Source organism: Macrobrachium nipponense, chromosome 49 (assembly GCF_015104395.2).
Source record: "Macrobrachium nipponense isolate FS-2020 chromosome 49, ASM1510439v2, whole genome shotgun sequence".
NCBI classification, from domain to species: domain Eukaryota; kingdom Metazoa; phylum Arthropoda; class Malacostraca; order Decapoda; family Palaemonidae; genus Macrobrachium; species Macrobrachium nipponense.
The window spans coordinates 9,382,525-9,401,126 of NC_087224.1; the positions used below are offsets into that span (position 1 = coordinate 9,382,525).

Here is an 18,602-nt window from a genome sequence, read left to right on the forward strand (position 1 = left end):
ACGACCTGGAAGTTGCTATAGAAACGATGTCCAAGGATCCTGGAGAATGTGTTCAGGGGCACATTCCAGCGTTGTAAACCTGCAATATTTTCATAAACTTAGATTTAATAATGTACTCTGCTAATATTTTTACAAAAAAAATTATCTTTACAAGCTTACAAACCCCAGTGGACACCATTAATGCTCTTAATTATTCTAAATATAATTATATTATCTTAAAACTATCCAGTTCTCTTAAGCACTTAGTTAAGGGGCCACTAAAAGGAAACTCTATCGTGGGATCCATTTATTACAAACATTTGATATATACAAAACATATAGTTCATATTATGCTGGGTAGTCCTTAATATTTAGTCAACTCATCATCTACAAATTAAAAAATAAATCAAAATTCATTTGAAATTCTAAGCCTTGCCATTTCAAGTACATTTTTTGTCCCCCAGTATTTTTGAGCGTTGATCGAAGACAACAGACGAGTTACTTGACACAAGAGGGCGATGCCTGAAATGATTTTTCTAGACTGAAAATCTCGTCTTGGGCAGAGGGTGGAAGGTCACCCAGTGTTTTCTTTATTTCGAAATCAATTCTTTCCTAGATAGTGACACCCCTAGGGTTTTGAGTGACCAAGTATGTACCCACCTTTGCGGCGTGTTTAGTACAAGCCCGTTGGGCATGACCTTAAAAACATAAACAAAAGACTGTACATATCATAGAGATAATTACTCCCAAGAAGTATTAGTTCTTAAAGTCCTCTTTTCTTTAAAGTCCACTCAGGTAAAAATAGTAACTGTGGGTTATCACAATTATTTTACTTATATGTATGATTATTATTATTATTAATATGTACCTGTATTTCTAATGCACATTTAGCATACATGTTGTTGTTAGGAATACGTAAATGCAATTATTCATGTTTATCGGAGCATAGGGAATATTATGTAGCATTTATATCATTTTTGTGGTGGCGCTATTCATTTGTCTGTATCTGGTATCACTGCAATTAGTCTACGCCATAGCCCGCCACTGTTCAAAAGCTCCTCCAGTGTATAACTTTATAATTATCATTTCACGTATTATATGGCTTAAGGATTTACGCAAGTGTTTCAGTGAAGCCCTATAGTAACTATCTATTGAAAGATAACAAAGATGGCGCAGTGAGTGACTTGCCATAAGTGAATTTCGATCAGTTATTAACTTCTCCAACCAACTTGGTCAAAGCAAGCAAGAACCAAGTGTTTCGTGTTCATCGTAACCAAGTTACCAAGCAGCAGTGAACTCGAGCTTCGTTTGGATGTACGTACATATTGGCAGTGAGCTTGTGTGGTTTACAGTGACTCAATATATGTTGGGGCTTTTTAACAGTGACTCAATATATTGTGGGGCTTATTACAGTGATCAATATATCGTGATGGCTACCTACCAAATTAGGACTAGTGTGCGTTGGCCGTCTGCAGAGGCCGGAACAGAGCGTCACACCCCTACTCGCCAGCGTTTGAGGGGCGACTACATGCATTCACTGTGTGTGCAACGGCGCAAGAGACACAGCAAGTTACAGTGTTGCCAGCTCGATCTTGCTCTGTTACCTAGAGCTATTGTAGTCGGTGATTGGCTATGGTTTGTGACGTCATTGTGACGTTTTAACTACTGAGGGCGCTGAGCGATTTATTCTATCTTTTTTCGATTGAATTTTCTCTTTATTTTGCCGCAATCACTGAAGGCGCTGAGCGATATTTTCTTATTTCGTTTTGAATTGTCTATTTATGCCGCCAAAACACGATAAAGGGAAGAGACCGAAGATTTGGAGGTTTCTTCCCCATCTTCCTCAACCACCGCCGGACATGACGTCATCTCCAACACATTCAAGATCATTACTTCTCCCTCATCAACCCTTTGGCCATGGATTTTATCAGCAAGATGTTTGAATACATGGATAGAAAATGAAAGAATGAAGAAAGAGAAAACAAGATGAAGAAAGAAGAAAAGAAGACAATGTCAGCATCAGGAAGAATTTAAAGCATTAATTGAAAGCTATGACTGGCCCCAGGCACCCCGTACCTCAAGCAAGTGATGGCATAGGGCCCCCTACCCCAGTACCTACATCTGCAAGCGTTTCTCCAAGGGCCTAATTTAGCTGTGCAAGCACCTAAGGTTACAGTAAATTTGCCTCCACCATTAACTCACGATGTCACCTATAGACAATATACAGAATGGAAGCAGAGATGGAATGATTATGCTGTTATGGTAGATTTGGATAATTTTACCACAACCTAAGCAATTAATACAGTAAGGGCATGCCTAAGTGTTTGAGATGGAGACGCTTGTTAGAGCACAATTTGGGTATTCCGCCAGACTCACCTATGCTTTTTAGATGGTGTTTTAAACTCAAATTGAAACTTATATAAAAGGGTCAGCAGAATAATGAGGCACTTCGCCGTTTAGCTTTTACGCAATTGGTAAGCAAGCAGAAGGCGAGTCATTAACGGATTTTTTCGTTCGTTTACAACAGCTCTCAGAGGAGGTTGATTTCTTGTGTAAAGGCGTTAACTGCGTGGAGTCGCAAATGAAACACGCCATTTTGGTTGGCATAAGGAATGAAGAACTCACCAAGAATCTCATCGCATGCCAAACTACAGCAACACTTGAGGAAGTAAAGCTAACTTGCAGGGCTTTTGAAGCTGCAAAGAAGACAACGACTGAGCTAAAGGCTCCACAGACTTCAGTACGTGCTGTGTCAAACTACAAGAAGCAAAAGAAGGTTGCTGCTAAGCAGCCGCAACCTAAGAAAAGTTACTCGCAGGAGAAAAAACCCTTCTTTCAGTAGCAGATGCAAGAATTGTGGTCAACAGCATCATAGCGACACATGTAAGGCAGCATCTCACAAAGCAGAACTGTGCTAAAAACTGGCCATTTCCCATACACTGCTGCATGTCCCGCATTGGCTAAGGAGTGCCGAGTTTGCTATAAATTTGGCCACTATGATGTTTGCTGTGCACAGAAAAAGTCAAAGGGAAACTAGGGAGTCGAAGATTTAAAGGAAAATAAATTGAACACCGTCAAGACATCTTCTCCAGCTATACGTTCAGTCGCTTTACGCCATCAAGGTTGCCCCTCACCGCCTATCAATTTACATGTTGCATATGGCGGTAAATCAGGGAAGATCAACGTTTATCCCTGATACCGGTGCAGATACCACTGTGTTTGGAGTGCAGCATCTACAAGCACTGGGCATCGGTATCGAGGAATTGCGGCCATCCCCCTGAATTGCAGTTCTCCAACGCTGATGGATCACCCATGGAAGGTAAAGTATTGGGATCAATGGAGGCCATGATGACATATGGTAATATATCATACAAGGGGTATATTGACGTCCTTAGTTTTCTCCCAACACACCCTACTGTGTTATGATGCCCTCCGACACCTAAGGATCATTCCTGGGACTTCCCGCGTCAAATGCAAGAGAGGAAACTGAGCAGGACTTCAGTAGGAACCAGTCAGGTGCCAGCCAGCCACCAAGTTATAGCATCTGAAACTACATCTGTTTCTCCACCCCTGCTACAATGTCACCGGAAGAAGCCAGGCAATACTTTCTTTAAGGAATATAGCGATGTGCTAATGACAAAGGAGCAGTTTCATCAAGGAGCACAACTTAAGCCAATGACTGGGCCGCCCATGCGTATTCACCTTAAAGAGGATGCCAAGCCCTTTGCAATCTACACTCACGGACAATACCACTAGCCTTTCAAGAGGACGTCAAGACTGAGTTAGAGGCAATGGTAGCACAAGGTATCATTGAACCTGTTGGGGATCAGCCGTCCCCATGGTGTCACCCTTAGTGGTTGTGCCCAAACCTACAGGTGGTGTTCGTGTCACCACAGATTTAAGCAAGTTAAATTCACAGGTGCAAAGGCCTCAGCCCATCCTTCACCATCACCGTTTAGTGCAATTAGGAGCCTCAATCCTACTTCCAGGTATTTCTCCACTATGGATGCATTGTGTGGGGTATTGGCAGATCCCACTAGCAGAGGAGACCAAGCCCTTACAACATTCATCACGCCCTATGGTCGGTATCGCTATCGTCGTTCTCCTATGGGATTCAGCGCCTCAGGAGATGCCTACTGCAGGAGAGGTGATGTTGCCCTTCAAGGCATCCAAAATTGTGTTTAAGGTGGTGGATGACATTCTTGTATATGATAGGGATTATTATTCTCACTTATGCAGGGAAAATTAACAAAGTTTTGTCACGTTGTAGGACTCATGTATTACTTTAAATGCAGAAAAGTTTATCATTGCAAGCCCTGCTGTATCATTTTGTGGATACACATTATCTGAAGATGGAATTGCAGCTGATAAGGAGAAGGTTCGAGCTATATCAGAGTTCCCGAAGCCAGCAAATCTGACAGATTTAAGGTCATTCATTGGCCTTACTAACCAGTTGACAGATTTTTCACCCAATCTTGCAGCTGCAGCAGATCCACTTCGACCACTAATGAGCCCCAAGAGATCCTTTACGTGGACGGCAGATCACGATGCTGCCTTTGCCAGTGTTTAAAAAGGCTCTCTCTCAGCCACCTGTGCTAGCTCATTTTGACCGACGTGCCCCACTATACTGCAAAACGGATGCTTCTCGTTTATATGGTTTAGGATATGCCCTTCGCAAGACCACGGGGAAGGCCATTTCCGCTTGGTCCAGTGTGGTTCACGATTTTTGGCTGATGCAGAACTAGATGGGCCACCATTGAGTTGGAATGTTTAGCTTCAGTTTGGGCTATGACTAAATGTCGTCATTTCTTACTTGGATTACCCCATTTCACATTGGTGACTGACCATAGACCCCTGGTACCCATCTTGAATACATATACTTTGGATGCAGTGGAAAACACACGTCTACAACGTCTAAAAGAGAAAGTTTCACCATATATCTTCACTGCAGTGTGCGTAAGGGCAAGGAACATTGCATCCCTGATGCCCTCTCACGTTCCCCTGTGAGCCTCCCAACGTCTGAGGATGATATGCTAAATAGTGAAACCCATCTTTCCCTAAGGAGTGTAATAGCCAAGACCGTCAACGCAATTTCAGAGTGAAGACATCAACTACACAAGATCTTACCTTGGAAGAAATTCGCACCGCAGCACGTGAGGACCCTTCATACACAAGACTCCTCCAGAACGTTGCCAATGGATTCCCCAGTCACCGCTACGACCTCCACAATGACATACTACCCTATTGGAAAATAAGGGAGGAAATATACACGATGATGACCTTGTATTGTACGGAGCCCGAATAGTGGTTCCCTCAGCTATGCGACGCAATATTTAACACGCCTTCATGACAGCCATCGTGGTGTGGAGGCAACTAAGCGTCGGGCTAAACAGACTGTATATTGGCCAGGTATTAATTCAGATATAGCAAATACGGTCCACGCCTGTAGCCATGTCAGATAATGCAGCCAAGTCAACAGCAGGAGCCGTGGTTATGCAACGAGAACCCCTCTCGTCCTTTCGAATCAGTATCGCTGATTTCTTCAGTGTTGCTGGGAAATCTTTCCTCGTGTATGTAGACAGGCTATTCTGGATGGCCAGTAGTGGTAAAATTTGTACTAAAATACTACAGCAGAAGCAACGACACGACACTTCAGCCACATCTTCCGAGACTTAGGTGTTCCTGTAAGGCTGATGACAGATGGTGGACCTCGTTCACCAGCTCTGAATTCAAAAATTTTTTGGGCAATGGGGTGTTCAACAGGTGTATGTCCACACCCCACTATCCCCAAAGCAATGGCCGATGCTGAAGCAGCTGTAAAGAAGGTCAAACATTTTATCCTAAAGGTAGCACCTTCTGGGAATATCGACACCGAAGACTTTGACAGAGGATTGTTGGAGATACGGAATACTCCTCCAACTATGTCTGGCCGTTCTCCAGCACAGATATTATATGGCCAAGCCCTCCGATCATGTGTCCAGTCCATGCATCATCATTCAAGCAGGAATGGCAAGCGAAAGCAGAAGAATACGACCGTCGTGTAGCATCATGTTCTCAAGCAGCCAAAATACGGTATGACAGCCATGCACACCCTTTGGCACCACTTAAGCTTGATGATAATGTCCGGATTCAAGACCCTATCTCTAAGCGATGGGATAAGACAGGCGTTATAATGGGCATCGGCAAGTCGCGAGACTACTATGTGAAGTTACCCTCAGGAAGAATATTATGGCGTAACCGCCGTTTCTTACGCCCTGTACATCTCCCTAATTCACAATTGCGGGATGAGATGCAACAGTCTCCAAAGAAGAAGGATTGTAGCCCCTGCTACAAGTCAACAACCGCAAAGTGACATCACCTAGAGTATCGACGTTCACCTAGACTCCATACCCGTTCATAAAGCTCTTTGAACGCAAAGGGGCCGAGGGGGAGGTGATGGGTTATCACAATTATTTACTTATATGTATGATTATTATTATTATTAATATGTACCTGTATTTCTAATGCACATTTAGCATACATGTTGGTTAGGAATACGTAAATGCAATTATTCATGTTTTATCGGAGCATAGGGAATATTATGTAGCAATTTATATCATTTTGTGGTGCGCTATTCATTTTGTCTGTATGCTGGTATCACTGCAATTAGTCTACGCCATAGCCCGCCACTGTTCAAAGCTCCTCCAGTGTATAACTTTTATAATTATCATTTTCACGTATTATATGGCGGTTAAGGATTTACGCAAGTGTTTCAGTGAAGCCCTATATTAACTATCTATTGAAAGATAACAAAGATAACAAAGAGTAACAATATTCATTGCACAGCAACTGCAGATTCAAGAAGATAAATACGTTTTTCATTTCTACGTTTCACGAATATTTTCACATGTTATACTCTCTACATTTATAATGTTCAATACACGTGGTACTTGCAAGTTTCTTGACACATATGTGAGTTCATTCATGTTTTTTCAAAACGGTTTTTGAAGCATCAGTCAATGTTGCAAAACTTTTTCCTAAAAATATTTGCATGGCACAGAACCTTTCATATTGATCAATATTGAATTTTAGTCTACCAGAATGAACAGTCTTTTCAGAAAATATCCTGGAATATAAAATATCTCTAGGATGAACACAGAACTTTCATAAGCCTGTGACAAACATTCAAATAAAAAGAATACAGAAGCTAAAAGCTAAACATATTGTATTCTCTTTATGGTCATAATTCCTGAATCGTTCTGTGTCAATTGAACCCTGGCTTCTTCAGGTTCAGACTTGGGATCACACCAAAACGGTGAGTATAACCCCTGGTCTTCAAAAGCATAATTTTTTTCGTATATAATGGAAAAATATTTTGATTTGCGAGATTACTGCACTAAAATTCACTCTGCAAGAACAATAGAACTTTTGAAAAAATATAAGGTTGAAATGAGAACGTTCCTTAAGGCAACTAAACCAAAGAATTCAGTATGGTACACATATAAACACACAGAGAAGGAAAGATTATATAAACACGAAAAGTTATATTTTTATGCATACACCACGTTTACTATGTTCTTTTCACTCTCATAAACAGATCTGCATGAGGAAAGTTGCATGATTTTATGGCTACTGTTAATTTGTTCGTATCTGGTGATAAAAAACGTACTTTTCAAGAAAAAATATGGAATAAATTGAAGTTCAGGGTGTGTGTGTGTGTGAATATAGCAGGCATTCCCTGGTTATCGGCGGATCAGCAGGGATAACAGGCCATAAAACCGGATCACCGGCAACCGGGGACTGCCTGTTATCTATACTATATATATATATATATATATATATATATATATATATATATATATATATATATATATATATATATATATATATATGTATATATATATATATATATATATATATATATATATATATATATATATATATATATATATATATATATATATATATATATATATATATATATATATATATATATATATATATCATATATATATATGTGTGTGTGTGTGTGTGTGTGATACCCTTATTACCCATGTTAAAAATAATAATGATTGCAACATTTTTCATTCCATGTCCATCATGATTTGGGTAGCAGAAGATGATAAGTAAATGAAAAAAAAATATACTGATTAATACCGCGAGCAAAAAAACGAAGCAGTATAATTATCTGTATAAAGACAAACTAACAAAACATGTATGGCAAAAACTGAAAAAGAAAGTTACAGTTGATTACATCGATTTCATACTCAGGAACCAAACAGTAACGTGAAACTGCCAATACAAACCTATCGTAATACAGGCAGATTTTAATCTTGTCATAAAAACGCATCAGCTAACGCGACACGTTATTAAAAGGATTCGTGGCATCGTTAGTAATCAACTTCACCCTCTGATATCCAGGTACACAGTCTGTTTCCCAGATTAAAGGAGGACACAGATATTTACATCATAAATAAACAGCAAAACGGAGATACTTTGATTTGCTTCCTTATAGTATCTGCCCTTTACAGTTGGTCAGAGTATTTGATGAATATCAGTCAAGCTCTAAAAAGATATTAAGTTCATTCTGAGAGAGAGAGAGAGAGAGAGAGAGAGAGAGAAGAGAGAGAGAGAGAGAGAGAGATTTCAAACAGTAAATTCAAACAGGACTGCTGTGCTCTCGAATGTCACTGAATTCAGCACTTGAAGTAGAAAGTGAAATATGCAATTTCATGATTGAACCATACGTATAACTATTATACAATAATCTCTCTCAAACTAAACTCGGAAATCCTCCTGACATACGAATGAATAAAACAGAAACCTGAAGAAAGAGGCACAAAAAAGGACATATCCGAGAGAAAGAAAGAACTTGATCAATGGAGACGGGAAACAGATTGACAAGTATACATACCAAACAGAGCAGGAGATCAGACACCTACGAATCCTACACATCGAACACAATAGGGGGCAAGATAGAAAATTTAGAAAGTATACATCATTTCCTTTCACAATGTTCTCCCTGATGAGTGAGCGTCCCATATTTGACTCTACAACTCCTCCTCATTATCATTATTTCCACAGGGAAGTACAAACCTTGTCGGGAAGTTGGAGTTATTCAGAAAAATGAATAAGAATGAAGTCTTGTTTTTATTTCATAACTTTGATTCATTAAAATATATCCATTACGTATCTATATGCAATTAAAAAAGAAGGTCTCAGTGCCCTTTCTTGCTTCTCAACGAGTCTCCAGAGTTTTGGCAAAACAAGACAGAAAACGAGTACGGATCATTATACAGTTTTTGAAGTTCTTCATCCTTTGTACAAGTTCTAACTGTGCACATAAATCGTTATCTCTATTTACAGGATATGTACAAAGAAAAAAAAAAGTCCGTTTAATTTCAGGAACTAAAACGATCACCGACTGACGAGAGAACCCGGCGTCCTCTGGCGGGGTGACGAGCCGTTGTATAGACCGGAGACGACTCGCTGGTGGACGTAACTGGTTCCCCAATGGATCTTCTTCCCCGCCAAATCCAGCGTTCCCTTTCCTTCTTCCCCTCCTCCCCAGACACCGAGGAGGAGCTTTTGGTCATAGTGCTCCGGGCGACGCTCTTCAAGGACGAGGTCGCGGGAAATCACTCCGGTGAGGTCCAGCGCTCCAGCGGCGTCCAGTGGGTTCCCTTCTGGACCCAGAGGCCGAAGTTCAATAGCCAAGTCGTGGGTAGGAATGAGAGACGCTACCGCCCTCGAGAAGTCAGAGCCCGCGGGCTTATTCCTCGATTCCAGGGACGTCCGACGTAAAGCACTGTCCCTCTCATTGTCGAGGGCCTCCAATAATATTTTCTTGTGACGTCCATCTAGCTGGAGAGAATTCGTTTTGGCTGGTGATGAGGACAGCAGCGGAGAGGAGCGGCCGTCGTTATTCCGTGGCTTCTTCTGCTTCCTGTATCCGTCGAAGTCGAAGTAAGCTGCGTTATACAGTAAGACGAGAATGAAGAGAACAGACAGCCCACAGGACCGAGTTCCTGGTCCCGAAGAAGCGCCACTCCGCTCCCCTTGCATCGCTGCTGGATGCTTCTCTGCAAAAGGCAATATGTGATAATAATAATAATAATAATAATAATAATAATAATAATAATAATAATAATAAACGACAGTATATAATTCATTTTCTTAAAAGTCACCTTTTTTTTTAAACTGAAGGAGATTTATAAAAAAAAATATTAGAAAGATGTTTTTTTTTCTATCATATCGACATGTCTGTTTGCTGTCTAATACAGCAGCAGGTATCTGTTCTCAATAGTGAGATGCCTTTAGTTCAAACATTCTCGTAAAATACTTAAGGAGAGAGAGAGAGAGAAGAGAGAGAGAGAGAGAGAGAGAGAGAGAGAGAGAGAGAGAGAGAGTTACATCAATGTTGACACTGAAAGACAGAGAGAGGGGACTATTAGAGTAAACTCTGCTATTGAGAGAGAGAGAGAGAGAGAGAGAGAGAGAGAGAGAGAGAATCATTAGGAGGACACTGTGAATGAACAGTAAAACCTGCTCCTAGAGATAAGTGAGCACACGATGTCTCCTCTTAGGATGGACTCATAAATCTTTGAGACATCCTAATCCTTGCAACTCCTTGTAACTACTACTCCCTAGGAGTCCTTACCATTGAGGACATGCAGTATGACCGAGGCGGTGTGGAGGTTGGAGGGCATGCAGGTGTAGTTCCCACTTCCTTCGGGAGGCACCTTCAGGATGGTGAGGGTGGAGGTAATGGACTCCAGCCCCGTTTTCTTTACAGCCACCTGCAGGGGAGACGATGGAAGATGATGATGGTCTTCTGGTAAATAACCTACTGGATCGAATTACATTTTTGAAATATTCCACTCACAGATTCATCGGTATTTATCTATATTTTTTTTTTGGTTGTTTAATTTTCTGTGTCTAAGGATGTCATCAGAATTCCAGGTTACACAGACGTCGGAATTCTCTCTCTCTCTCTCTCTCTCTCTCTCAGAAAATTTTAAACTGAATGTAACTCTCTCGATCTCTCATACAACTTTAAAATTAATTTAACTCTCTCTCTCTCTCTCTCTCTCTCTCTCTCTCTCTCTCTCTCTCTGCTCTCTCTCTCTTACCAAAATTTTTTTAAAATGAATGTACCATCTCTCTCTCTCTTTCACACACAATTTTAATATGCATATAACTTTCTTTCTCACTCTCTAACAAATTTAAAATGAATGAATCTCTCTCTCTGTCTCTAACACAATTTTAAAATGAATTTAACTCTCTTTCTCTCTCACACACACACACAATTTCAATATGAACTCTCTCTCTCTCTCGCTCAATTTCAAAATGAACTCTCTCCCTCTCTCTCTCTCTCTCTCTCTCTCTCTCTCTCTAATAAAACTGTAACCCAATTTCCAGTACTCTATACTCAACCACACCTGACATGAAATTCAAAGTGAACTTGCAACTACAGATATCATATCACACAAATAATTATTAATAAAAACTTATATAACATCATAAAATATATAATTAAACTATAAACACACCTTTCTTCAATTTTTAAAATGAAATAAAATCAGGTGAGGCTTCGTGTTTTCTGTTTCAGTTCGAAATGAAAAAAAAAAAAAAAAAATTGAATGTTTCTTCAATAAAAATAAAACACTTCTAAGCGAGCTACTTCGTCAATCTGTTGGAAAAAAAAAAAAAAAAAAACAAAAAAAAGTAAAAAATTACCCGAAGTTTCTTCGGCTCATAGAGTTTTCTGTCAAGCGTATAATGCCGCATGAAACTCTCACCCGCGGCCTATGAAACTTTAACCTTAAAGTAAATAAAAACTACTGAGGCTAGAGGGCTGTAATTTGGTATGTTTGATGACTGGAGGGTGGATGATCAACGTACAAATTTGCAGCCCTCTAGCCCCAGAAGTATTCACGATCTGAGGGTGGTTAGAAAAAGTACGAACGGACAGACAAATAGCCATCTCGATGGTTTTCTTTTACAGAATACTAAAAAGAGAGAAGCCAATGAAATATCAAAATGAAATAAAGGAGCCAATTAGATGGGAGCTAGGATGGTTTTGTCTTACAGATTGTTATATGATTTAGTTGGTGAAGGCACATTCTCTCTCTCTCTCTCTCTCTCTCACACACACACATAAAACATTTTTTCCGTCCATTCAAGGACACTACGGAGCAGAAGCACAGTTTTACATATCATTTTACAAGTGAAAAGTATTCACAAAAATATTTTTCACTCTCTGCCAAACCCGTTTTGTCATTCCATATTTATTCAACATATTCTGATACGAAGATATCATTTTACATTTCATATCCAGCTCTGAAATGCCTATACAGGCGAATATAGAGTTACATTCATCTCTCTCTCTCTCTCTCTCTCTCTCTCTCTCTCTCTCTCTCTCTCTCTCCTCTTCTCAAGCTATCATGCGTATATTGAACAATATCGGGACGGCAAATTATAATTTTACTCTTCATAAAAACAAGCTGTCTGCATTTAGGAATATAAACTGACATTATCATTCTCTCTCTCTCTCTCTCTCTCTCTCTCACTTCTATCACCGTCACTTTAAGTGTTTTCTAGAAAGTAAATAGCATTCTATAGTTGCTGTCTAACTGTAAGAAGAGAATGAATGAGGAAGCTACAAGATACAATCTCCTCTCTCTCTCTCTCTCTCTCTCTCTTTGAAGTAACCAAGGAAGCTACAAGATACATTCTCTTCTCTCTCTCTCTCTCTCTCTTTGAAGGGCTGTAAGATACAATCTCTCTCTCTCTCTACTGAAAAGCTGAGTTACACTACCTCTCTCTCTCTCTCCTGAAAAGCTGAGTTACACTACCCCCCCCCTCTCTCTCTCTCTCTCTCTCCTTAGAAGCTGAAATTGCCTCTTTCTCTCTCCCTCTCTCTCCTGAGAGGCTAAGCTAAGAAACTGAAGGCTACATTACTTTCTGTCTGTCTCTCTCTCTCTCTTCTAGAGAAGGTAAAGGTAAGAAGGAGCTTAAGGTTACAGTAACTGCCTCTCTCTCTCTCTCTCTCTCTCTCTCTCTCTCTCTCTCTCTCTCTCCTGCCTACCACCCACCTACCAAAAGGTTGTGGTCGAGGTGGTCCATGACTCTCTTCTCCTCGTGGTACCAGAAGATGTAATCGGGTAGCTGCACGACGTCCGTGATCTGGCACTCGATCCGTACCTCGCTGCCAGCCTTCACGTACCTGTCCCCCGGAGGCAGAATCTCCACCTTGGGGACTGAAAATGTCGTGGACGTGTGTTACTGAACTGGCCTAGGTTTCTATTCCAACTCCCATTCTAAATTTTCCCAAATCATAAACTTAATTTATACATAATATGAAGTTCTTTCTAATGAGCGCCATATTCTTTGGAAGCTTGAATTCCTAGTCTGTGGCTCTCCTGTGGGCTTATTCCATATGAATAATAATAATAATAATAATAATAATAATAATAATAATAATAATAATAATAATAATAATAATAACTGACCAGAATGCAAACTAAGGCTCAAACTTCTTTATAGACATTGTAAAACACAGTCATATGCACCAACATCATATAATACTTGTACAAATTTTGGACATTACAAAGGAAACCTCAGAGACAGTTTTATCCTAACCCCATAAAATAAAAAGTCAGGTCTGTCGTTGACGTAAAATGAGGAGCTGAACAATAAACTAGAAAGTCATCAGTTGAAACCAAGCAAAAAAATAAGGTAATGCAAAAGATAACGGTTCACTATATATATATTCTGAACAGTTTCATTTGCAAAAGCATTTCTCTAATAAACACGAAATACACTTTACCTGAGATGTTAAATATACCTTCGGATAAATATTGAGTTTATTTAAATGCTGACTACTATTTTCAGTATGATTTTCGCTTGAAAAATTCAAATTTTCAAATGTTCACGAACAGTTCACCAATTTTAATGACTTTCTCTCATAGTCTCTGAATTAAATTACTAAAAAACTTCGTGGGGGAATTTGAAGAAACTCACAGACACAGACCTCCAGCAACTCATTGAAACTCAAAGATTTGTATTCTAAAACGACAAAGTTTCTATACTGAAATACCAGCAAACCTCTGAAAGACCTTGGCCTCTAAGGACACCATTCGTAAACCTCCGGCCTCTAAACCAAACTGAACAAGGCCTGATAGGACCTCCAGCTTACTCCGGACGTGTGCAAGGTTTTCCCGTCGGTCATGTTGCAAACATTATTATATTCCTAAATTTTAATGTAAATCAAAATGTGCATACAACCCTACGGTCAAACAGAGCGTTGTTTCACCAACGAAAAATAAAATAAATATGCTATAAATCATTATAAATATTTTTCTGTACTGTTTAACATGCACTATTCATTTTCTAAATTACATTTTCATTCTAATAAATAAATCATAAATATCCTATCCTAAACTCCTGTATTTTTAACTCAATGCTAAATACCCTTTTCAGACATTTTTAGGCTCTCCCATAGACCTTGCCTAACCCCACAACAAGAACAACAAAGTATAGTTTGTAGGCTTACTCCCAGAGTAAGCGAAAAGCTGTATCCTTCTCAAAGCCACCCGCAACGTGAGAAGACCCTACTCACTAAACAGAGTCCACAGTTACTCACTGACGACTCGCAGGCTGAAGAACTGACTCATCTTGGGCTCAGTGGATACTTGGCACTCGTAGAGGCCAGCGTCTCGCTCCTGGACGTACTTGATGACCAGGTTCCAGGTCTCCAAGGGCGCCGAGTAGTGGGACTCGAACCTCTCGTCTCCCACGAAGGTGTATCTATCCACCGTCAGGATGTCGGCGTCTCGCATCCGGACCCACGACACCTGATGTCAGGATATCAGGGTGGTAGGAGTTAATAAGGAGTTATTAAGGTATTTTTTGGAAAGGTAGTTTCAAATGCAGTCTTGGGTAACTTAACATAAATGTCAATGATTTTTTTTAAGTTACTATTGTTATGATAGATTACATCAACGATTTTATAATAGTCAGTGCATGCGATGTGTTTATGAGCATATGATTGATTGTCTTTATATATATATATATATATATATATATATATATATATATATATATATATATATATATTTATATATATATATATATATATATATATATATATATATACTATATATATATATATATATAGTATATATATATATATATATATATATATATATATATATATATATATATATATATATAAGTGTGTTCCTAACTTTTAACATAAATCAAACATGCTAACATCTATGGTCAAATAGAGCGTTGTTCCGCCAAAGAAAAATAAAACAAACACGCTAAATTTCATTAGATAATTTTTCTACACTATTTAACATGCACATTATTTTTTTTTTTTACATTTTCATTCTAATAAAAGAGTAAAAAATATCTCATCCTAAGATTCCTGTATCTGCAACTCAACGCGAAACTTTTTTTTTTTTCACACCTTTTCTACCATCCAACACGAACAAGAACAAAGTAGTTTGTAAGCTTACTCCCCTGGGTAAGTGAAAAGCTGTATTCTTCTAAAATCCACCTACAACGTGAATCCTCAGACCCTCACCACTATATATATATATATATATATATATATATATATGGTATATATATATATATATATATATATGTATATATATATATATATATATATATATATATATATATATATATACATATATATATATATATATATATATATATATATATATATATATATATGTAAATAATAACAACTGAACTAACTACAGATTTAAGAGCAGTGAAATCATATACTTGATTTTGCTAGTAACGATTTGTAACAAAATTCCCAGCAAGATCAAGTGGTTCACTACTGATTATTCAGTAAAGAACATCTGCACGGCCATGTGTACCAGGACGATCATGTGAAATTAATAATATATTTCAAAAAGTCATATTAATACTATTATCTATACTGATCAGAGTTCTTCTGGAATGCGTGTTCTAAAATATTCCATGTCACGTGCAATCAAATATTATTAGTTTAGCTTACCCAAATTAACTTTACTGTACAAGGTAATGAGTTTTTCTCTTAAATACAGCGTCTCTGTTCGGGCGAATTGGCGTATCCAATATTTTTTTTGAAGTTTTTGAATATTCTAGCACAAATGTCTTAGTATTTGATACTCCGTAACATACCAAACCTTCAGCTGTCTGTGTTGTCACATTTTCGAACCGAATCGGCTCAAAAGATGAGGGTAATTAGAAGTGTTGCATCATATCAAAATCTTTTAAAGGCAATTTCTTTTTTTTAGAATGGGGCATAACAATGGCTTACGCCAGTTCGTCAAACTAGGGTCGATAGGTGTCTAACTCTATTCCATATCAAGTGAAATTCAAGAACGTTACAATAAAGGATATGTATCTAGAAATATGCACATAAAATAATGAATAAAATAAAACAGAAACATAACCTTAAATTACAGACATTTGTCGCACTCACGGATTTATCTCCGAGCTGCCTGACGGTGCAGGGCAAGATGGCCTGGTCCCCCAGGTGAGCAGTGAAGTTCCTCGGGGCCAGGGGGTCGAAATAAGGTCCCGTGTACAACCCTGTAATGCTGGCTTCCGGGTCGTACCCCTGGGCATCTGAGGATCGAAGGAATTTAAGGTTTTCTAGACATGGGCAGACCACTTGTCCAATTCACGAAACGGACAATAGGCCTGCCCACTCATTGAAATGGGCAAATGGCCCCCCTGAAAATCTGAGCATTTGAGAAGGATAAACTAAAGAGAATACATTTTCAAAAGTAATTCCTTTAAAGATTAAAAATAGAAACAAAACTCACGTACATGTAAGCATTGATTATAACACATCAAACAAATTTACAATCATTGGTCAACATTGTCACGGGATTTGTGGCTGTGGCAAGCACTGTTGCATCGAGGACCAGCTTTCAAACAAGAACACCTCTTAGACAAGCAGCAGATGCCCCTGCAAAGACATCTCTCTGGTATTCTTGTCCACCATACACACTTTCTGCTCGAACTAGTTCACGAATACTAGGCTGTTCGAGGGGTATATTTTCAGGCAGTTTTGGCAACTTTACCAGCGATAATCCCTCTCCTTGTGCCTACTAGGTTTGGGGGATCTTTCTGCGGTCAAATAAAGACACAGGCACAGAGCTATTGTCTCCAACACCAATTGCTCGCAGCGAGCTTCATTTCTTGCCTGTTTTGCTGGATGCAGTTCTTCTTCAGTTGAGAGATTGTCTTGCTCCTACAGCATGTTGTTGCTGAGTGTTTGCAAATGGTTGTGTTCCACGTCTAACATTCAGAATCCACTGACATTGGGTCATCCTGAGCTGAGTTTTGGCCAACTGGCACTGTATCGTTCAAAACCGGTTCTGGAACTACTTCTATAAGCCTTTCAAGTTCTTCTTCGATACCAGATGATATTCTGTTGATCAATGCATCTGGTGAAAGTGATTTGAGGCCACATCGTGCTTCATAGGTAGTCATCTGGATTGCCCCATGATATGAACTATTCATGGCCCACTGGACAAAGCAGACACCATGACTCCATTTAGCACAATTATTGTCGCTCATCCACGCCATGAGCTTGAATTTCATATTCCCATTACCTCTTTCAATAGATCCCTAGTTCTGGGGCCACATATGAGGCAAGGTCTTGGATAATTGAAGCTATAAATGCACGGCCATTGTCTTACTGAAGGATGTGGGGTTGACCTATTTCAAAGAAGATGAAAAGAAGCTCATTGGCAACATCAGCTGCTGTCTAGGATTTCAGGGGGAAGACTGACATGAAACTTGGTCAATGTATTACTCCATATAGAGCAAAATAAAGCGATAACTCCCGTCCCTAATAGTTTGCAAGTCCACCAGATCAACTTATCCTCTTTCAAACGCACGCGCGCGCACACACACACACATACACACATTATATATATATTAATATATATATATATATATATATATATATATATTATATAATATATATAGATATATATATATATATATTACATATACAGCATTTGACGGTTGGAACTTCGGGCTATATTCTTCCATTTTGTTTTCTTACATGAGTTAAGAGAGCCGAGATTAATAGCAGAAATGTTTCAACTCCCAAGCGGTGTTTAATTTCATTACTTCCTAATTAATTTTTTTTTCATGTTATTAAAATACTCTAGCATCTGTAGCGAGTCATTACTGCAAAGTTAACAAAGGCTCTTGTTTAATTATGACGTGTTGACAGTAAAAATAGGGCAGGCAATTAACTCGAAGTGTTATTTCCACTCCACTAGACATACGTTCTCTCTCTCTCTCTCTCTCTCTCTCTCTCTCTCTCTCTCTCTCTACGGAGCAACTTTGTTTCCCCATAAAAAATGTTTTAGGGAATAATCTCTCCCTCAAACTTTTTATTCCTCTGAATGATGGTAAAGCCTTACATTATTAAGCATGAAAAATTGTGGAATAACTCTCTCTCTCTCTCTCTCTCTCTCTCTCTCTCTCTCTCTCTCTCTCTCTCTCTCTCTCTCTCTCTCTCTCTCTCTCTCCTGTGGTTTAGGCATAGGAGTGAAGTTGAAACTTCGAAAATGTTCTAAATTATCAAGCAAATCTTCATTTCCAATTGA

At 39.0% G+C, this 18,602-nt stretch overlaps 2 protein-coding genes across 3 annotated transcripts in view; one reads left to right on the top strand and one right to left on the bottom strand.

The window, feature by feature from the left end:
• Positions 1-3,981: 3,981 nt before the first annotated feature.
• Positions 3,982-4,549, top strand: LOC135205201 (uncharacterized). The gene is made up of 2 exons (XM_064235563.1): positions 3,982-4,126; positions 4,275-4,549. Exons 1-2 carry the CDS (start codon positions 3,982-3,984, stop codon positions 4,547-4,549), a joined length of 420 nt encoding a protein of 139 aa, XP_064091633.1.
• A 3,431-nt stretch (positions 4,550-7,980) lies between these two features.
• Positions 7,981-18,602, bottom strand: part of LOC135205326 (uncharacterized) — a 170,294-nt gene continuing 159,672 nt past the window's right edge. For both annotated transcript variants that reach the window (XM_064235769.1, XM_064235770.1), the window contains exons 3-7: positions 16,451-16,596; positions 14,606-14,816; positions 13,060-13,220; positions 10,619-10,757; positions 7,981-10,040 (exon numbers count right to left, since the gene is read on the bottom strand). In XM_064235769.1, coding sequence (XP_064091839.1) covers positions 9,376-10,040; positions 10,619-10,757; positions 13,060-13,220; positions 14,606-14,816; positions 16,451-16,596 — 1,322 coding nt within the window. In that variant the 3' untranslated portion in view covers positions 7,981-9,375. The remainder of the gene's footprint in view (positions 10,041-10,618; positions 10,758-13,059; positions 13,221-14,605; positions 14,817-16,450; positions 16,597-18,602) is intronic.